This window comes from Saccopteryx leptura, chromosome 5, assembly GCF_036850995.1.
Source record: "Saccopteryx leptura isolate mSacLep1 chromosome 5, mSacLep1_pri_phased_curated, whole genome shotgun sequence".
In the NCBI taxonomy this organism is placed as follows: domain Eukaryota; kingdom Metazoa; phylum Chordata; class Mammalia; order Chiroptera; family Emballonuridae; genus Saccopteryx; species Saccopteryx leptura.
In genome coordinates this window covers 201,909,276-201,931,534 of record NC_089507.1, presented here as the reverse complement: position 1 = coordinate 201,931,534, position 22,259 = coordinate 201,909,276, and the positions used below count along the sequence as shown (strand labels likewise).

The 22,259-nt window shown below is 43.1% G+C and overlaps 1 protein-coding gene across 3 annotated transcripts in view; it reads left to right on the top strand.

The window, feature by feature from the left end:
• The first annotated feature begins 1,344 nt into the window (after positions 1-1,344).
• SLC9A8 (solute carrier family 9 member A8) overlaps positions 1,345-22,259 on the top strand; it is a 62,650-nt gene continuing 41,735 nt past the window's right edge. For 2 of the 3 annotated variants that reach the window (XM_066387532.1, XM_066387530.1), the window contains exons 1-3: positions 1,345-1,498; positions 3,636-3,811; positions 11,633-11,713. In XM_066387532.1, the coding sequence (XP_066243629.1) occupies positions 1,473-1,498; positions 3,636-3,811; positions 11,633-11,713 (283 nt within the window). In that variant the 5' untranslated portion in view covers positions 1,345-1,472. The remainder of the gene's footprint in view (positions 1,499-3,635; positions 3,812-11,632; positions 11,714-22,259) is intronic. The other variant, XM_066387531.1, reaches the window with a different exon arrangement.

Genomic DNA, 22,259 nt, shown 5'->3' with positions numbered 1-22,259 from the left:
TCCACTCAGGGGTCCCAAAGCCACTAACTTATCTGAGTTTCCTAGAATCAAAGGTTTCTAGCTCACCAGCCTTATTCGCCTCTGTTCCCCATCTCCTTCTCTCTGCTCAAACTCTGCACAAACTGGCTTTTCCTTCAGCACTCCGCCATCTTGGCTGCTGCTTCTCTGCAATGCTAATTTCAGGAACCAAGAGCGAGAGCTCCTGGTCTGCCCCATTTTATAGTGTAGAAATCAAAACCTTTAAGCCAATATACAAATAAGGAAGTCTCTGATACAAAGTCACTTATCTGAGGCATAAATAGGATTCCTCATAAGAGTGCACCACCCCACATCATGCAACAGTCAAGGGTGTGGGGAAAAGCTTAGTGTTGAGAAGAATTCAGAATTAAAAGGGTGGGAAAGGCTTAGTCTTAAAACTAAGCCTTAGGCTCCAACCACCCGACCTGCTTACAGCCTGTTGTCCCTCATACCCAATGCAAACTATAAGTGAGCCAACATATATATCATATTTACAAACTTATTTGACCGACAGACTGCATTCCAGAGAAAAGGGTCAGCCAGTGCAGAGGTGGCACTGCTCCCGGTGCGTTTCAGGCACAGAGAAAGCCACGGTGACCATAGTGGAAAGTACGCTGGGGGGAGGGGGGGACAGGGTTGAGTTTTGTAAGTACTCCCAAGTGTTTTTTCTCTGATAAAGATTGGAAGGTTTTGAGAAAGGGAGTAAGCGGAGTTTTAAAAGATTACCGGGGCTGTTGTATGGAAGACCATGGGAACAATGGCAGGCTCAGAGAGGTGGTTTATGCAGCTTTGCAGGTATTAATAAAATGAAAGGAGGTAGCAGCAGAGGTAGTATCAAATCCAAAGGACTTATGATATGTTCCAGCCCTCCTGATGGGGTCCCTCTTACCCTTCCAACCCCACAGACCACTACTAGGACATATAAGCATCAATGATCAAATTAATCCATGATCCATCCCTCCCTACATCATCACCTATTTTAATGATAGGCATATAGTCAGAACTCAATAAATGTCTACATGTAGAAAATACTGCACAGTTCTACAAAGCCCAGGCGGCTAGTCCTTTTTACAACTGACGAAAATTGAGGCTCAGAGCATGGACGTGTACCCCTGGGGTCGGCCAGGCCCAGGCTAGAAGCTTCCTTCCTGAAATTCAGCTAGGGTGAATCACATTGCCCTCAAAGAAGTTTCCCTCAAAACGCCCCCGCCCCGGGGTGGGGAAAAGCGGAAACTTCGTGGGGCCAGGTTCACTAAGTCCTATTAGGGCCCAGAATGATCCTCCCACAGGCCTCCCCCACCCGCAGGATATAGAGACAAAGGGACAGAAGGGCCGCCCTCACGCAGGCGGCGCCCCGCCCCCACTCGTTGCCCGCGCCGCGCCTTCAGCGGAAGCCGGAAGCAAAAGCGGGCCTTGCTAGCCCCGCGGCTCGGTGGTCTTGGAGGATCCGCAGGATGGGGGAGAAGATGGAAGAAGAGGAGTGAGTGGGATTTTCCCGGGCGGCGGAGGCGGCAGGGCTGGGCCTCATCGGGTGACAGCTAGCGCCTCAGGCCGCCCTCCGGCCCCAGAAGGCGGAGCTCCTTTTTGCTGGTTGGCCAGGACTGGCCATGCCGGCCCCTGCGTGGAGGGCGGGAGGGACGGAACTGGGCCCGGTCGGGCTCTGCAGCCTCTTTGAGGTCGGACTTTCGGGCTGGGGATCGGCCGCCCAGCGCAGGCCTCGAAAGCCGCCTGGCGGCAACCGCAACCCAAATTTCCCTTTCCCGATTTTCGGTCATCTGTTGATTACGGAACGCCCGCCTCCTCCTCCAGGAAGTCCCCCATCCCCCAGTTAGCCAGTCGCCTGCTCCACTGTAACGATCATTTTTCCCATCTGTCTCCACTGAGTTTCATTCATTCATTAACTATTGGCCAGCTAGTATATTTCAGGCCCTGAGCACATAGTAGTGAAGGAGGCAGTCCAGGAGCCCCCCTCTGGGAACCTCCTTTCTAGTAGGAAATGAACATAAATAAACAGGATGATTTCAGTGCTCTGAAGGAAATGGAATAGTGTTAGGGTAGGGGAGTCGACAGTGCCAACTTGAATGAGCAGAAGGAAAGATAGGAGAGGTATAGCAAGTGCAAGAGGCCAAAAGCAAGAAAGGCATTAGTGCCTTTGAGGGACAGAAAGGCAGGCAAGGTGGCTCTAGTGTAGAGAGAAAGAGGTCCAGCCATACAAGATGAGATGGGGGCCACCAGGGGGCCTGTCCTCCAGGTGCTTCTGGGGAAGGACCACTGTTGGTCCATTTCTATACCTGCTGGGCAGTCTATTGCATGTGATAGATGCCCTATCTATATGGAATGAATATGTGAAATTCACTGGGAACTCCTGTGGTAGGAATTTGGCTCTCTCACCTGACAACTTTTCAGCTGTCTCTTGGCTGGGTGATCATTTCATTTAGTCGCCTTATTTATTAAGCATCTTCTCTGTCCCAGATATTAAACTGTGCCTCATCAGCGCAAAGCAAAAGATGTGGGGTGGTATGGACAGTGGCATCAATTTTGGTTTCAAAGCTCAGTTCTCCCACTGACTGACTGAGACATTGGCCAAGTTAGGCAACCTCGCTGAGTCTCTGTTGTTCATGGGTATAAAAGGGAAAGTGAGAGTATCCACTTCATGCATGTGATGCCTCTTAAATGAGAGGTTGGATGTTATCTAGCCCCTGGAATGAAGCAGGCCCCAATAAACATTAGCTGTTATAATCACAGTTACAATGACTGTTATATCAATATTGCACTAGTGTACAATCCCAACACATGAGGAACATAAGCGCTGGGATGGACTGGGACATTGCAGAGGGGGTTACGCTGAGCCTTTTAAAATCTGGAAGGATTTTGTAAAGTAGTGTAGTGCAGTGGTCCCCAACCTCAGGGCCGCGGACCAGTACCGGTCCGTGGGCCATTTGGTACTGGTCTGCAGAGAAAGAATAAATAACATATTATTTCCGTTTTATTTATATTTAAGTCTGAACGATGTTTTATTTCTAAAAAATGACCAGATTCCCTCTGTTACGTCCGTCTAAGACTCACTCTTGACACTTGTCTCGGTCACGTGATACATTTATCCATCCCACCCTAAAGGCTGGTCTGTGAAAAGATTTTCTGACATTAAACCTGTCCGTGACCCAAAAAAGGTTGGGGACCGCTGGTGTAGTGCATTCCAACTAGATCAACAATTGTGCAGACTCATGTGGCTTCTTCAACTTGTGGCTATTATAAGGAAAAGAATGTAAGCTGGAGAAATAAAGATGCTAAGTAAATAATGTTGGACCTTGGAAATGGTGAGACTCCAGTTTGCCTCCATTTAAATCCCCCATTACGGCCAAAGCAGGCAGCAATGTGGTTTCTACACCAGCCCCAATCCCTCTTGTTCGTGTCTTCTAAGTGGCTGCATTCAGAAGCACCTGAGGGCTCAGCACGCAGGAATTTCCTTAATCAGTTTCTCTCCAAAGCCTGTCTGTTGTTTGCAAGACTTGTGACGTCTATAAAGCTCTGTGCCAAGTTCTCTTTCTGGCTTTGTGTGTGGATACTTCGGGGCCTTTTTTCTGTTATCTAATTCTGCTTTCTGTGTTCTCCAACAGGTTCAACACAACTCACGAAGGTTTCAATGTCACCCTCCACACTACCCTGGTTGTCACTACGAAGCTGGTGCTCCCGACCCCTGCCAAGCCCATCCTCCCTGTGCAGACAGGGGAGCAGGCTCAGCAGGAGGAGCAGTCAAGCGGCATGACTATTTTCTTCAGCCTCCTCGTCCTAGGTGAATGCGGAGACACCATCCTCCGCCATCTTGAGTGTCTGTGCGCGCTGTGTGCTTTGTCAAGTCCTCCATTTGGTTTTCACTTCAGACCCTGAGGAACAGTGAGCAACGCATAACGTATAGCAGGGCACTTCTTTTTCTTTTTCTTTATAAAACTATAGAGCTTAGCAATTCCTTTTTTTTTTTTTACAGTGACAGAGTCAGAGAGAGGGACAGATAGGGACAGACAGACAGGAACAGAGAGAGATGATAAGTATCAATCATTAGTTTTTCGTTGTGACACCTTAGTTGTTCATTGATTGCTTTCTCATATGTGCCTTGACTGTGGGCCTTCAGCAGACCGAGTAACCCCTTGCCCTAGCCAGCGACCTTGGGTCCAAGCTGGTGAGCTTTGCTCAAACCAGATAAGCCCACGCTCAAACTGAAGACCTCGGGGTCTCGAACCTGGGACCTCCGTGTCCCAGTCCGACGCTCTATCCACTGTGCCACCGCCTGGTCAGGCGAGCTTAGCAATTCTTAAGAGTCCTTTATGAAATATCTTAGATGTCCTTTGAAAGAGAATTAGAGAATTTTTGACCTAGAAAGAACCTTGAACATTTTCTAGTTTAGTGGATTTCAAATTCAGCTCATGAAGAGTGTGTGAGTGTGTGAGTGTGTGTGTGTGTGTGTGTGTGTGTGTGTGGTGGTGGTGGTGGTCGTGGCAGGAGGTAGGAGAAGTCAAATGCAAGGGCATTCACCATTCTGACCAGAGCAGCAATTTGTCTCACATCTATAAGCTTCCATGTAGAATTTTATTTCAAGGTTTTGCTGCAGAAGAAGAGATCAGATGCCCTTACCCTAGTGCACTCCTGTCCTTCCCCTCTGTCATTCCCTTAGTCATGGTCAGGACTTGCACCATATCTGTATACCACCTGTACTGTTACTTACTTATGTAATCTTTTTCTTTAAACAGATTCACTCTCTCAAATTTAAAATCTCATTTTGTTCAACTGTCTCCTTTAATGAGTAAGGAAATTTAGGCTCAGAGAGATTAAGCAATTGACATGCCTGGGATTTGGGAGACTAGAGACTAATGTCCAGGTTACCAGACATCAGTCAGAAGTTTAAATAAAAGGTAGTAACGTCAGTGCCTCCCAGAGACGGTAGACAGTAGACAGCTGTGTTAAACAAACACAAAAAATCCAGTTGAAACTGCACAACCACTTGGATTAGCTGACTATAGAAGAAATAACTTAGAATTTGACCGAAGTCCAAACTCTCATTTCAAAAGTGAAGTTGGCACGTTTACATTTTTTTTTTTTGTTCTTCTTTAATGATAGTTAGTCATATTTCCAATTAGGTCTTTTCAGAAAAGTTAGAAGTACAACTGTATTTAAAGGTACAGAGTATTTCTGTGATGTCTGTGAAGACTTTTTTGAGTGAAAGTGTCACTTCTTTCGCATATATTCATATTCTTTTAAAGTCATTTTTAATGATATAGTAATTTTATTTAAAGTCCTAGGGCTTGTCCTTGTCTCTCACAAATTTCAAAAACAAAAAACCCCAAACCTGTTATATCTGGCTTTTTTCACTTAGCGTCACGTCTTCAAAGTTCTCCCATGTCATAACATGTGTTAGAATCGTATATTCCTTTGTATGGCTGAGTAATATTCCATTGTAAGGATATACAGCATTATGTTTATCCATTCATCAGTTGAGAGGCAGGTATGTTTCCACCTTTTGACTGTTGTAAATAGTTCTGCTATGAACATTTGCTACACATTTTTGTATGGATGTGTTTTCATTTCTCTAGGTATATACAGTATATAACGAGGAGTGGAATTGCTGGATTAAATGGTTATTCTCTGTGTAAATTTCTCAGGAACTGCCAGAATTTTCCACAGAGGCGGCACCATTTTGCATTCCCACCAGCAGTGCCCAAGTGTACAATATCCCGTATAGATTTAATATGCCCAGGTAATTTTTTACCCCATAAATGTAGTTAAATTCTATGTCTAGGGGATTACTTCAACAATCAAGGACTCTTGCCTGACCAGGCGGTGGTGCAGTGGATACAGTGTCGGACTGGGACGCGGAGGACCCAGGTTCAAGACTCCGAAGCCACCAGTTTGAGCGCAGGCTCATCTGGTTTGAGCATAGCTTACCAGCTTGGACCCAAGGTCGCTGGCTTGAGCAAGGGGTCACTTGGTCTGCTGTAGCCCCCCAGTCAAGGCCCATATGAGAAAGCAATCAATGAACAACTAAGGTGCCGCAACAAAGAATTGATGTTTCTCATCTCTCTCCCTTCCTGTCTGTTCCTCTCTCTGTCTCTGTCACAAAACAAACAAACAAACAAAAAATCAAGGACTCTTGTTAATTTATTTTTTTGCTTTTGTTAGAGTAGCTGAATTCAAAGAAGAAAAGCAGTTCTTTTCTTTTTTAAAAAAAAATTTTTTTTTTCTTTATTTTTCTGAAGCTGGAAACGGGGAGAGACAGTCAGACAGACTCCCGCATGCGCCCGACTGGGATCCACCCGGCATGCCCCCCAGGGGCGACGCTCTGCCCACCAGGGGGCGATGCTCTGCCCCTCTGGGGCGTCGCTCTGCCGCGACCAGAGCCACTCTAGCGCCTGGGGCAGAGGCCAAGGAGCCATCCCCAGCGCCCGGGCCATCTTTGCTCCAATGGAGCCTTGGCTGCGGGAGGGGAAGAGAGAGACAGAGAGGAAGGAGGGGGAGGTGGAGAAGCAAATGGGCGCTTCTCCTATGTGCCCTGGCCGGGAATCGAACCCTGGTCCCCCGCATGCCAGGCCGACGCTCTACCGCTGAGCCAACCGGCCAGGGCAAGCAGTTCTTTTCTTGATCAAGAAATCTTTAGTTCCTTAAATCCTGAATTATAATTATTAATCTATTTACATTGTCAGCTTGATATGTTAGAGAATATAAAAGGCTGCCTGGAAAAAAACCCTTTTGTTTTGCAACCACTTTTTTTTACAGGAGGGGAAAAAGCATAAGTAAGACTTTCAAAGCAATTTTCAGGATGTGTAGCATTTAAGATAATTTTGTGCCAAAGACCACAAAACAGATTTTTATAATGTGTTTTTTCATCCAGGCAAAACCTTGCCCAGTGTTAATACACATTTGGGGCCAAAAAGGACTGAACTGTATTGAGTGGTGCTGGGTATTTCTCTTGGATTGTCTTCTCTTCAAACAGATCATAAACCTAGATTCCAGGGTCCCACTAATGTCACGTGGGTCCCATTTTCACTTGATCAGATTCTTGGCAGTGTGGGAGTTGGTATCTCCACTTTTTCTGGGTAGGTCAACATGCTTTAGCAGAATCAGATGCTTTTTAAGTAAATTTGAAGGCCTTTCCCTGTGCTTGTGTATTATCAAGATAATGTTTCTTGTATATTCCTGATTAGATGTAAAGATAATAAAGCAAAAACAACAACAAAACTGTTAATAGGTAACTTGCTAGCTCACTAAGTGCATGGACTCTGGTGAATGGAGGGGAAATGACTAGACCATAGTTCATTCTAGGCTTCAGGAACTACTAACCTGGAACACATTTGCCACTTCAGTTGATTATGTTAGTAAAGTCAAATGAAATTGTAACGTTCGTGTCCCATACGGATGTGAAGGGATTGCCTTGTGGTCGTCTTTGTTGGGAAGGGCTGACAAAACTCTTGACTTTTAGAAGCTTGGAATCAGTTGACTTTTACTTAATGCCTGCTGACCTTTGACTCTGCAGAAAGGATGGTGAGTCACTGTTATTGACTTGCACTAGAGTTAGCAATTAGCATCATTTTGGCACATTCATTTTATGGGCCATTAAATTTATTGGAGTTATTAAAATCGACATGTCTATGTTTTAATATAGTTTACACAATTATTGCTTCAGGCATGAAGAGTTGGAAGCACATTAACTTGTGGTATATGTCCCCTCCACACCAGATAGAAGTTCTTGTCCCTTCTTACTCTTTTTTTTACAAGTGTACTTGGAAACATGTATTTGTGTATATACTTTTGTACATTCATAAACACACACAGGCATAGATAGCTGGAAGTTTATTTGATTATAAATGGGGTCTATAGCTTGCTTTTTCATCGCTGAATATCTTGGAGATCTTTCCATGTTAGTGTTTTTTATAGACTTCATCCCTTTTTTTTCTTTTTAAAGGATGTGTGTGTGGTAAAAATAAACATAACATAAAATTTACCACTTCAAAGTGTATAATTCAGTGGCATTTACTGTATTCGTAGTGCTGGCAACCATCACCACTATTTAGTTTCAGAGCATTTTTATCACCCCAAAAGGAAACCCAGTACCCATTAAAAGCATTTACTCCCATTGGCCCTTTCCCCTGGTCTATGGGAAACACCGTTCTGCTTTCTGTCTTAAAGAATTGGCCTACTCAGAATGTCATGCAAATGGATTATACAATATATGACCTTTTATGTTTGTCTTCTTTCACTTATCATGTCTTCAGGGTTCACCCATGTTGTGGCATGTGTTAGAACTGTATTCCTTTGTATGGCTGAATAATTCCACTGTAAGGACATACCACGTTATGGTTATTCAGTCATCAGTTGACAGCCACTTGTGTTTTCATCTGCTAACTTGTAAATAGTGCTACTCTGAACATTAGTATGCACATTGTTGTGTGGACATAAGTTTTCGTTTCTCTTGGTTATCTACTTCGGAGTGGAATTGCCGGGTTAAATAGTTACTCCTGTGTAACTTTCTTAGGAACTGCCAGGCTTCTCCACAGAGACTGCACCATTTTACACTTCCACCAGGAAGGCCCAAGGGGTCCAGTTTCTTTACATCCTTACTGACACTTATTTTCCACTTTGTTTTGTTTTTTATATAATTATAGCCATCCTAGTAGGTGTGAAGTTGTATCTCATTGTGGATTTGATTTACATTTTTCTAATGACGTTGAGCATCTTTTCATGTGCTTATTGGTTATTTATATATCTTTAGAGAAATGTCTATCCAGATCCTTTGCTCATTTTTAAGTTGTGTTTTTTTTTCTTTTTGTTGTTGTGTTATAAGAGTTGTTTATATATTCTGGATACTCTGATTTACAAATATTTTCTCCCATTCCGTGGGTTGTTTTTTCACATCTCATTAATGGCTGAAGACCATTCTTTGAGCCCTATTTTTAGCTCTCTCTGTTGATAGTTTCCCCTTTGTTCCGAAAGGTCCAAATAGTTGTTTGATTTATGAGAATTAATTTTTAATAATTTTTTTTAAATTTTTTAATTATTATTTTTTTTACAGGGACAGAGAGAGAGTCAGAGAGAGGGATAGACAGGGACAGACAGACAGGAATGGAGAGATGAGAAGCATCAATCATTCGTTTTTCGTTGCGCGTTGCAACACTTTAATTGTTCACTGATTGCTTTCTCATATGTGCCTTGACCGCGGGCCTTAAGCAGACCGAGCAACTCCTCGCTCGAGACAGCAACCTTGGGTCCAAGCTGGTGAGCCTTGCTCAAACCAGATGAGCCCATGCTCAAGCCAGCGACCTCGGGGTCTCGAACCTGGGTCTTCCACATTCCAGTCCGACACTCTATCCACTGTGCCACCGCCCAGTCAGGCAAGAGAATTAATTTTTAAATTAATTTTTATCCAGTTTGTGCAAAGAAAGAGAAGAAACTGACTTCCATGCTCACGTGCCTGCCTTTGTAGACAGTAGGCCTGCTCTTTGGTCACATGTTACCATTATGCATTGAAACTTTTTTCTTGCTCTTAGTATTTAATGTGGGATTTTTCTAACTGGGTTAAATATTTATAATAACACCACAGATTGATAGTTTAGAGCACAGAATGAAAGGAGGACAAAATTTCTATATTCCCAACTGTTTCCTTTCTCTGGCCACCTGGTGCTTTTTGGTGGAACTGAAGATATCTAATTTGTCAGTATGGGCTCTGAGGATGGCCAGTTAACAGCCTTGCACATTGTTTTAACTTTTTTTTTTTTACAAAAGAAACCCAATAAGATTATTTTTACTATTATTAAAATAAGTCTGTGATTGATAAGAAGGTATACCACCTAGATGCCTAATCAAAAGAGACATGCACATTAACATTTGGACTATGAAATTACGTTTAAGACTTATTTACATAAGAGTATACTTTTTGGGGGTGTTCCAGAAATACTTAGTCCTTTCAGATAGTTTTATAGCCTTGTTTTCTTTCATGACAACAACTCTGTGAGGGAAGTCAGGCATTATATTTATTTTGGTGACTGAGGGCAGAAGGCAGCCAGGAAGGAGGTGGTCAGTGCCCAAGGTTAAGGGCAGGGAGTGGAATCTGCCTCCACCCTGCAGCACCTTTCAGTCAAGTGACCTCTGAGCATCAGTTTTCTCATCTAGAATCAAAGGAGATGATGGTAATAATAGCTAGTGAAGGGAAGCGTTGGGGACAGAGGATTATCTTGGGAGACAGCGTTTGGAAGTGCTCAGTGCAGTGCTTGGCTCATGGGGACCCTTAACTAGTGGGCACCCCAGTACCTACCTGGAGAGCAGGGGCCCCATCTTTAGGTCTCTGACGTTCTTATCACAAACCAAAGCTTTTACTTCTGTTTATGAAACACCCTCACTTCCTTCTGTGTAAAGAAAGAGCAAATCACCCTGATGGCAAAATTCTTCATGTTAGCCTATTCTGTTGTAGTTACATATATATAAAAGTGATTGATTTTTATTTTTTTTTTGTACTTTTTCTGAAGCTGGAAACGGGGAGAGACAGTCAGACAGACTCCCGCATGCGCCCGACCGGGATCTACCTGGCACGCCCACCAGGGGCGACGCTCTGCCCACCAGGGGGCGATGCTCTGCCCCTCCGGGGCGTCGCTCTGCCGACCAGAGCCACTCTAGCGCCTGGGGCAGAGGCCAAGGAACCATCCCCAGCGCCCGGGCCATCTTTGCTCCAATGGAGCCTCGGCTGCGGGAGGGGAAGAGAGAGACAGAGAGGAAGGAGGGGGGGGGGCGGGGGTGGAGAAGCAAATGGGCGCTTCTCCTATGTGCCCTGGCCGGGAATCGAACCCGGGTCCCCCGCACGCCAGGCCGACGCTCTACCGCTGAGCCAACCGGCCAGGGCCAAAAGTGATTGATTTTATGGACGGACTTACTCCTCGCTATTTAGAGTTTTCCAGTTGATGACTACTTCAAAAAAGTTGAGGACCATTTCTCAGAATAGGAGAAGTTTGAATAATTTTAAATGGCTTTATAAATTTTAATAGCTTAGGAAAAATTAGATGTCTGATACTCTCAGATGTAAAGAAGTATGGAGAAGAATCTTATGAACACTATGAATCTATGTCCAGTTTAAGAAATAAGAGATGGAAATACCACTGAAGTTTATGGTGTCACTGACAGTTGTTCATTTCCCTAGCAGCCCTCCAGAAGTAACTATTGCCTTGAACTTGGTGTTTATCATTTAAAAATGGGCTGTTATAGCCTGACCAGGCGGTGGCGCAGTGGATAGAGCGCCTGACTGGGATGCAGAGGACCCAGGTTCGAGACCCGAGGTTGCCAGTTTGAGCATGGGCTCATCTGGTTTGAGCAAAAGCCCACCAGCTTGAACCCAAGGTCGCTGGCTCCAACAAGAGGCCACTTGGTCTGCTGAAGGCCCGCGGTCAAGGCACATATGAGAAAGCAGTCAATGAACAACTAAGGTGTTGCAACGCGCAATGAAAAACTAATGATTGATGCTTCTCATCTCTCTCCGTTCCTGTCTGTCTGTCCCTGTCTATCCCACTCTCTGACTCACTCTTTGTCACTGTAAAAAAAAAAAAAAAAGGGCTGTTATAACAATGTCTTCTTTCTCCCACAGCTATCTGCATCATATTGGTGCATTTACTGATTCGATACAGATTACATTTCTTGCCAGAGAGCGTTGCTGTTGTTTCTTTAGGTAAGTGCTTCTTGATGATTCTGTAATAAAAGCCGTAGCAATAACTATCATTTTTTTAGTGCCTTCTACTGCCAGAAACCACAAGAGATGTGGTACATACCTGATCTCATTTGATCCTCACTGCAACCTGCCATGAGGATGTTATGATCCCATTTTACAGGTGAGGACCTCATAAAAGTCACATAGAAGCCCCTCCATACAGCTCAAAGGCCTTTTCTATTTCTAAAACACATTGGGGCACATTGATCTTGGCCACTAGGCTATGCTGACATCTAACTGAACGAAGGCAAGTAATCGACACTTTAATTCAGTGTCACTGAATTTTACAGCCAAGAGGGGCTCTCATTTTACAGTTTAGAAAAGAGAAATTTCTCTCCTTAATGTCAGAGTCAGGTCTGGAGTCCAGAGAGCATTCCATTCTCCCTCACATTTCTTTCTTTTGTTTCCTGTGGCAATTCACTCTTAAGATAATTAGCTTCTATTTAGAGCGAATGAATTGGTATAATAACAGATGCTATTATACCAGTTCATTGAAGTGGTTAGGGGAGGAATAAGCAGAGACCTTATTTTCAGTAAGTCTTGAGATCAAGATAAAGATGTGGGTGGGGATGCTTCAGGCACAGTAAGTGAGGTTTTACTAAGTTCAGCTAAAGCTCTCATCAGATTATTGTAGTTACTTGGACTAGTTTCCACTTGCCGTCTGGTGATACTTAATTTTTTCTTATCGCCGCTGATGCTTTAAGTTTATTTTCTTTGCCTTGTAGATCTTGTTTAGTAAACTTAGTAATTCTTTCACAAGATAGCTGTGGTTTAGGTTAGCTCTGGAAGTGAATGCTCAGCCTCTGTTCATCCTCCTTCCCTGTCACCACTTGTATTGCTATTGCCCTGGTTCGGCCCCTCCTATATTTTTCCTGGACTTCACAACACTACGTACCAGGGCCTGGCCTATGAGCTTTCACGTTGCCATCTCATTTAAGCCTCATGACCCCCAGTGATGCTGTATTTTAGGGAAGAAGCACCCCTGTACAGTATTGATCTTCAGTAGAGATGGAAATAGTTTTGTTCAAAAGGGTTCCTATTCTCTATTAGCAGGCTCTTGAGCTGCACATCCTGGCAGAGTCTTAACAGCCTCAGCTAACAAGATAGCCTGAGAGCTCTAAGAATGGGAGGATCACTCATTAACATTTTTTTCCTGATACTGGGCATGTTGAAAATAACCTACATAGCTAATACCCGTTACTCCGGGGCATTCAGTAAAGACTTAAAAAAGCCATTCCAAGGAATTTATAGTGTTGTAGTTTTCTTTTTTTATTTGTTTTTTTTTTTGTTTTTGTTTTTTTGGTGACAGAGACAGAGAGAGGGACAGATGGAGACAAACAGGAAGGGAGAGAGATGAGAAGCATCAGTTCTTTGTTGCGGCACCTTAGTTGTTCATTGATTGCGTTCTTCTATGTGCCTTGATGGGGGTGGGGGCTACAGCAGACTGAATGACCCCTTGTTCAAGACAGCGACCTTGGGCTCAAGCTGGTGAGCCTTGCTCAAACCAGATGAGCCCACACTCAAGCTGGCAACCTTGGGGTTTTGAACCGGGGTCCTCCGTGTCCCAGTCTGATGCTTTTATCCACTGTGCCACTGCCAGGTCAGGCGTGTTGCAGTTTTCATAGTTTACTAAAAATAATAAATATAGATGGTGTGTATTTAGGTGCTGTGCACATGGAAATTATATAAAATGATGATTTTTTGTATGTGTGACAGAGACAGAGAGAGGGATAGACAGGAACAGAGAGGAAGGGAGAGAGATGAGAAGCATCAATTCTTTGTTGCGGCACCTTAGTTGTTTATTGATTGCTTTTTCATGTGTGCCTTGACAGGGGGAGGGCAGGGGGGCTTCAGCCGAGTCAGTGACCCCTTGCTCAAGCCAGTGACCTTGGGCTCAAGCTAGCGACCTTGGGCTTCAAGCCAGCAACCATGGGGTCATGTCTATGATCCCATGCCCAAGCCAGCAACCCTGCACTCAAGCTGTTGAGCCCGTACTCAAGCTGGCAACCTCGGGGTTTCGAACCTGGGTCCTCTGCGTCCCAGTCAGGTGCTCTATCCACTGTGCCACTACCTGGTCAGGCAAAAATGATGATTCTTCTCAGTAGGTTTGGAATGTCAGGTTCTCCACTGTCTCCGGAATATTTGGGTAACTGCAGGTCTGTGAGCACCAGTGCCCGTGTTAGGACTTACAGCATACGTTGTTGGTTGCCGACCCAAGAGCCATTTCCTCCCTTCTTCCTGGAAAATAGAGCCCTCGTTTTGATCAGGTGTCTTGCCACAGTGTGCTCAAGGAAGACAGGCCCCATCCAAGTCAAGAGTGGTCTTTGCCATCATAATAATTTCCTTCTCTTTTGCCAAAGTGGGGAGGAGGCAGCAAGATAGTGGGAAATCCAGTTCAGCCAGTGAGACCCAGGGACAGGGTGCTCAGTGGTAGGTTTGGGGAACATATTTTCCTCTCGGATAAAAAGAGTAATTTTCTGTTTCTCTGATGCTATTGTATGAGGATGGGATGCTTGGAGCACTGGTAGCCATCTTGCTGTCCCTGTGACTCAAAGACAAAGGCCAGAAAGCTAAGGATTGCCAGGAGCACAGATGGGAAGCTAGATTCTTGGCTGCATTTTTGTTTCGTTGAATGATAGCTACCTGTCTCAGAGCTGCCTGTTATACCAGATGATAAACATCTATCCTTTAAACCATTTTTAGTCAGGTGTTCTTTGCAGCCAAAAACAGCCTAACTGCTAGAGGATAGGACTCTTTGTATTCAAGGGACAAAATAAATTCAAATTGACTCAAAGAAAATAAACTGGAGAGGGTGGAGCTGCAAACTGATTGCCTCACAAAACCAGGAAGTGCTCACCTCAGACTTAGCTGGGCCTACCCGCCCGGACTCCTTTTTTCTCCATCTTCCCATAGTGCTTCCCTTTGTTTTGGCTTCACTCTTGGGCGCGCTCTCTCCAGGTGGTGAGTCTTCACAGCTTCAAGCTTACTGTCTTGACTGCAGTAAGCCAAGTGGGGAAGGTGGCCTCTTCTCCCTGGTTCCCCCAGAAGTTGTAGGTGAACTCTAACCACACGGCCTCCTCAGAACTGGGCAGGGCAGGGGAGTGGTGTTGGGCGTCAGCCGACGTTCTCCGAATACAAGATTCCTTTCTTCGCTGATGTTGCGGAAATAACTGTAGCCTGTACAACCAGGTCTCAGGAGGGATGATGGATTGTAAGTGTTGCTTTCAGTGATCATTTGCTAACTCACGTGACTGGAACACTAAGAGCACTTCCAGGGAAAGTGCTGGAATCAGGAAGTAGTTTTATTATATTAGAGGACATTTGGATAGAAGTTAGAAAAGCCGACAAAGCTGTTAAAATAGTTCTGCATTTTATAAAGATATGTAAATTGAAGGAGAACTGGTACTACTGGAGCAAAATACTGAGATGTTCACCAGTTCAAGAATTTCCAACTTTTGTGCCAGAATGAATTTAGATGAAAATGCTAGAGAAAATGAAGTTTTCATTCTTCCAGAGATAAACTTTCCCAACCTGCGTCTTCTGGCCAGAAGTTACAAAGTCCACAGTCATTTAGAGTCATTACTGGTCTTTCATGTGACAGTCCAACATTCCGAGTTCCTAAGAAATTGTTGGTATTGAAAAGGACTTATCTGCACTCTAAAAGCATGTTTCTCCCTTATATTTTACTGTATTTTCCAATGAGACTCAAGATGTTTTTATTCTTTATAAAAACATAATATCAACATGAAGTTCTAAAGATACTTTTTTGGCCCTTGTTCACAGCTTTTAGATACTTTCCATACTTTATGATATTTTGTAGTTTGGGCCTCTTTAAGAAAATAAATATTTTGCACAATTAAACAGCTGTATAGAAATCCTTTCCATTGACAATTCCAACCATTTTTATCATGCTTCCTTTCCTTCCAAACCATTTTATAGACATATACATATTGATTAGATGACTTGACTTAAATTGAGTTTATATAGTTTTTTTGTTCTTTTCTTTTTATTACTCTTTCCACAAATTACTTAAGTTTACATATTTTCATTGGCCATATAGCGCTGATTCACTGTTCAAAGATTTTGGGTTGAAATTTATAAGGAAAGAAAATGAAATAATTATATTGCCCACTCTCTGTTGTATATAACAAAAAAAACAGAATGGTTTTATTTCTGTTCCCCCTCACACACACACAATCATACTTTATTTATAGAGCAAGGGAAGGCCAGAATGGGATTAAGAAAGGGCTGGAAATTTGACTTCCCAATGCCAAGGTTTATTTAGCCTGAATACCGCTGACAGAAAAACTATAACATAACTAGATTTGACTGGATCATTGAGTGAATAGGATACACAAAAGTGCTCCCAGCATAACCTTCTTAACTATGTTTGTGCTTTTAGTTATAGTAATTCCTTCTTGTTTGACTAAAGGCTTTTAATTTTTTTTTTTAAGATTAGTGCTCTTTTTGTTGATGTGTGTTTTGAGTGGAAGATGGGAAAAACCACTTTGTTCCTAAGTTACCGACTGAAGTTAATCCTGTAAAAAAGCAAGTAAAGCAATTATATTCTAATTGTACTTGTTATAAAAAGGTTTTTTTTAAAAGGAAACTTAAAGGGAGACTCTAACTATAACAGTTTTCATTACTTTTTAAACTCCTAAGAGTCCGATGCTGATGCAGCTGAAAGTGTCCCTCGGGTGACCTCCCTGAGTCTTGGTGCTTCATTTTCTTGGAGGAGAAATAGACATTCATGTGTTGGTACTAGAGTGGCTGTCTTAGAGGCCGGGGCCAAAACTGGTTGTCAGATTGACAAAATGCTTTCATTAGACAGGACTTTCTAGGCCGTTGCAGTCTAAGGAAGAGGGCTAGCACAAGCTTTTAGCCTCTGTGTTTCTGGAAACATGAATCAGAGGTGATAATTTATTCCTGGAACATCATGTTGCCACTTTGCCACCATTAGCTCAGCGTGTGCTCCGTGTGTAATAACTGCCGGCCTTTGCCTGGAGTCTTGCTTGGACTTTCCTAGTTTTATGGTCTTCTTCTCTTGGCTCAGGATTTTATCTTCTCTAAGCCGTGTTTTATGCTTAAATCTTCCAGATATGCCAGACTAGTGAGGTAGTCTAAATTTTCAAAGAAAAAAGGTTGTTAAAGAATTTATTTATTCTGCCTGACCAGGTGGTGGCGCAGTGGATAGAGCGTTGGACTGGGATGCAGAGGACCCAGGTTCGAGACCCTGAGGTTGCCAGATTGAGCGCGGGCTTATCTGGTTTGAGCGAAGCTCACCAGCTTGGACCCAAGGTCGCTGGTTTGAGCAAGGGGTCACTCGGTCTGCTATAGCCTCACGGTCAAGGCACATATGAGAAAGCAATCAATGAACAACTAAGGTGTTGCAATGAAAAACTGATGATTTATGCTTCTCATCTCTCTCCGTTCCTGTCTGTCTGTCCGTCCCTATCTATCCCTCTCTCTGACTCTGTCTCTGTAAAAAAAAAAAAATTGTATTCTGAAACCTGTTGTATTCGGACTGATTTCTATAAATTTCCTCTTCCATCATGAAAATGTTCTCTGCAGATTGGTAAGGAATATTATGCCTTTGAAGTAAGCTACTTTAAAAACAAAACATTAAAATAGCCTTTCCCCCAGAAAACAGACAGATGGACAGCCCTGAGGTACTGCTTCCCTCCTTATTAGCTGGTCTTCTGTCTCTTGGAATATCTTTGGAATAGTATCTACTTTAAGTAGCAGAATCAAGGACTGGATTTTCAAAATTACTTTGTTGTAGCATAACTTGGTTCTGTAACTATAGCTGACAAAACACACTAACAAATTTTCAATAAATCATTTGTGATTAAAAAGTATTAAATAAGTAATTATATTCTTTCTATTTTGCCCCATTATGTAGTAGAAAATCTGTGTCCTCATGTTGATCAGGGTCAATCATTACTATTTCTAGGCCTACTGGTCTGTTAGCACAAGGAGCTCAAAGTGACTGGGCAGCAGCCATTATAGCTCTTACTATGTGACATTAATCATCAGGAACACTGGTATTTTACAGTGGTAATGGTAGACCAGCATCATGAGAGGGTAAGATGCACCTGGGCGACCGTAGTCAGTCCAGTGTCACTTGCTGGCCCTGAGCTATCAGATAAGCTTTTCTTTTCTTTTTTATTAAGGGAGAGGCGGAGAGACAGGCTCCTACATACACCCTGACTGGAATCCACCCAGCAAGCTCCCTACTGGGTGATGCTCTGTGCATCTGGGGCTGCTGCTCTGTTGCTCAACACCTGAGCTATATTAGTGCCTGAAGTGCCTGAAGCCAGGCCATGGAGCCATCCTTAGCACCTGGAGCCAACTTGCTTGAACCAATCAAGCTATGGCTGTGGGAGGAGAGAGAGAGAGAGAGAGAGAAGAGGGAGGAGGAGGGGTATAGAAGCAGACTATCGCTTCTCTGATGTTCCCTGACTGGGAATCGAACCCAGGACTTCCACATGCCAGGCTGATGCTCTACCACTGAGCCAATTGGCCAGGGCAGATAAGCATCTTAAACTCTCTGAGTCTCCCTGCAGCATTCTCTTGAGGATTAGAAATAAGTTAAAGTGACAAATTCTGGGAGAAGAGGCTCAACAAATCATTTAATTGCACCCTGTGTTTTTATTTAATCCGGTAGTGTCCATAGTGAGGTGTGTGCATGAAGATCCACTGGGGGGCAAAAGAAAATAGTAGAAGTTATGTTTCTATTTAATTTTAACCTCACTTTTTTATCATTTTTATTGTTTGTATATATTTTAAAATATATTAACATAGTAGCACTGTTTTATAGTAAAGCAGTTGTGACTTGAAGGTATGTGCTAAAATTCTTTTTACTGATAGGAATGTACAAAATTGTATTTAGGGTATTATTTCCATCTAGTGGCCAGTTGTGTGGTAAAAATTAATTTCTCCTAAGGTTGGAATTCAATCAAGAGGTAAAGAATAGTTTGCCAATTTAATGCTGCCCATAATTTAGTCCTAGGACATCTACAAAGGATTACTCAAGCAATAATAATAATAGTGATAGTATTAATAATGTCATATTTTACAGAGTTTTCTAGTGCCTCATGCATAGTAATATAAAAACTAGTTTAGGCAATAGAATATTAACTGATTTTCAAATGTTACTACTTCATATGTAATTATAATCATCGTCTTAAAGTTTGGTATACAAGGGAAAAAGAAAATCGAGGTTTTAATAGAGCAGAAAAACACTAGCTTTAATGAAATCTGAAACCATGAAAAGAGGTGCAGCTTTCCTAGTATTCGGGAACGATTACCAAAGGCAGATTGACTGCAAATGCAAATTGAACCCTTCAAGTCCAGTTTCTTGCCCACCATATTGTCAGGAATGTTTACAGTCTGATGGTTAACCAAGGTTGGTGAGGATGTGGGGATTGCTCTGGTGGGAAGCGGTAGAGCCACTTTGGAGGACAATTTGGCAACATTTTCAGAGACAGCCACTTTGGAGGACAATTTGGCAGCATGTTCCTAGATAAGAAAGCTCATGCCATTCGTTGTCTCTGGATCCGCTGTAGGGTGCTCGTACACGGTAGGCACGCACAAGCATGTTCTTTGCAGCATTACTGTTAACAGCAAACAGTTGGAGACTGCCATCATTGGGGGAATAGTTTTTTTTAAATGTGACTTTTAAAAAAAATTAAAATATAATTCGCATACCGTGAACTTCACAATTTCCAAGTGTATAATTCACTGCTTTTTTTGTATAGTCACAGGGTTGTGCAACCACCAACACTAATTTCAGAACATTTTCATCACTCCAAAAAGAAACCCTCTACCCGTTAGTGGTCACTCTCCATTTCCCCCTTTCCCCTTCCTTTGGCTTCCTGTCTCTATAGATTGGCCTCTTCTGGACATTTCATATAAATGGATTGTAAAATGTCTTTTGTGTCTGGCTGCTTTCACTTAGCATATTTTCATCCACATCACAGCACGAATTAATGGTTTCATTTCCTTTTTATTGCTGTATAATATTCCATTGTGTGTATACACAATCTTTTTGACAGAGAGTCAGAGAGAGGGACAGATAGGGACAGACAGACAGGAAGGGAGAGAGATGAGAAGCATCAGTTCTTCATTGCAGCATCTTAGTTGTTCATTGATTGCTCCTCATATGTGCCTTAACTGGGAGGCTACAGCAGAGCGAGTGCCCCCTTGCTCAAGCCAGTGACCTTGGGCTTCAAGCCAGTGACCTTTGGGCTCAAACCAGCGGCCATGGGGTCATGTCTAAAGCCAGCAACCCCGTGCTCAAGCTAGCGACCCCAACCTCAAGCTGGTGAACCTATGTTCAAGCCAGATGAGCCCATGTTCAAGCTGGCGACCGTGGAGTTTGGAACCTCCTGGGTCCTCTGCATCCCAATCTGATGCTCTATCTACTGCACCACTACCTGGTCAGGCTACACTACAGTTTTTAATCCATTAACCAGTTGGTGGACATTTGGGTTGTTATCCACATTTGGGCTATTATGAATAATGCTGTTAATGAACATCCACGTACAAGTTTCTGTAGCAAAGTATGTTTTCAGTTGTCTTGGTGAAATTCCTGAGTCCTATGGTGACTCAGTTTAACTTTTCAAGAAACTGCCAAACTGTTTTTCCACCACAGTTGTGCCATTTTACATTTCCATGAGCAATGCACGATTGTTCCAGTTTCTCTATAGCCTGCCAACACTTTTTCCCGCATTTTTTTATTATAACCATCGTAAGTGGGTATGAAGAGGTATCTCATTGTGGTTTTGATTTGCATTTCCATAAGACTAATGTGCAGCATCTTTTCCCATGCTTGTTGGCCATTTGTGTATCTTCTTTGGAGAAATATCTATTCAATCTGTGGCATTTTTATGCTACGCAATAGAGCTATTAAAAGTCATATGGCAGATATGCTTGTAATAATCCCTGATCTACTAATACATATAGATTAAAATTTAACACTGAGCAAAATAGCAAATAGTAGAAAGATACAACACCATAAATCTTATATAAATACACACAGGTGTGCCTTTATACACGCACACACACAACCAGGACTGTATGGTTAAATATAAATTATGTAAAGGGATACAGAAGAGCCTGGTAGAATATTCCCCACACTTATTAAGGTGGTTGGTTACCTTGGGACAGGAAGAGAGAGAACTAAGATGAGAGTAGGGCTTGGGATCTCATCAAAAGGGATTTTTGTATTCTTTATAACACTTATAAAGTATTCATGAACTCTTTGCTTACTAAAAATTTGTATAAAACTCCTTAAAGTGTATACCCGATTTGAAAAGATAAGGTAAAAGAAGCCATTGGGGAACTCCAGTTGGAGGGGGTAGAAGCAGTGCTTTCCTACCATCTGGCAAGTGACTGTCCAGCTCCTGATCTGCAGATATGGTCCTTGACTCCCTTTCTAGCTTAGATCTGGCTTGTCTTGTTGTTTTTTCTGTTTGTTTGTTTGATTTTATTTGTTTGTTTTTTAAAGTAATTGAGAGGCAGGGAGGCAGAGAAACAGACTCCCACATGCGCCCGGACTGGGATCCATTTGGCAAGCTCCCTACCAGGCAATGTTCTGCCCATCTGAGGCCACTGTTCCGTTGCTTGGCAACCAAGCTATTTTTAGCATTTGAGGAGAGGCCATGGAGCCATCCTCAGCACATGGGCTAACTTGCTCAAACCATTTGAGCCATGGCTGTAGGAAAGGAAGAGAGAGAGAGTGAGAGAGAGAGAAGAGGGAAGGTAAAGGGGTGGAGAAGCAGATGGTTGCTTCTCCTGTGTGCCCTGACTGGGAATTGAACCCAGGACATCCACACGCCAGGGCAATGCTCCACCACTGAGCCATCTGACCAAGGCCGATCTTTTTTTTTTTTAATGTTTGTTTTATTTATTTGAGAGGGAGAGGAAGGAAGGGAGAGTGATAGAGACAGGAACATCAAGCTGTTCCTGTATGTGCCCTGACCAGGGATTGAACTGGCAACCTCTTTGCTTCGGGATGATGCTCCAACCAACTGAGCTATCCAGCCAGGGCCAAGGCCAATCTTTTTTTCCAGGGTAACTTTATTACTGTTTTAATAATATCTAACAATCTAAATAGCAGAGGTTTATAAAGTTAAAATTGCCCATCTCTTCTCTTGGCCTCAAGTCCCTCCTTCCCCATGGCAATTAGTATTAGTGCGGCTCCTTTTCCTAATAAACTCTGTGTTCTAGTATTGTCTTCGCATCCCTCCCAAAAAGGTATGTTTCTTCTTTCTGCTTTCTGGAGTTGATGGGGGAAAGGGGAGTCTTTGTCTTTAAGTGTCTATGACTGGTCTTCAGGCTTGCTTTGTCTCGCCCCCAACCGGAGGCTATAATTCAGTCGGTCTGGAGTTCTGCTCTGCTGTCTTTATTTTATAGAAAGCTCCATGGTGATTCTGATGGGCCAACAGGGTTAAAATCATTTATCTAATGAGTAACACAGCGATCATAATTTGTACCTGTGATG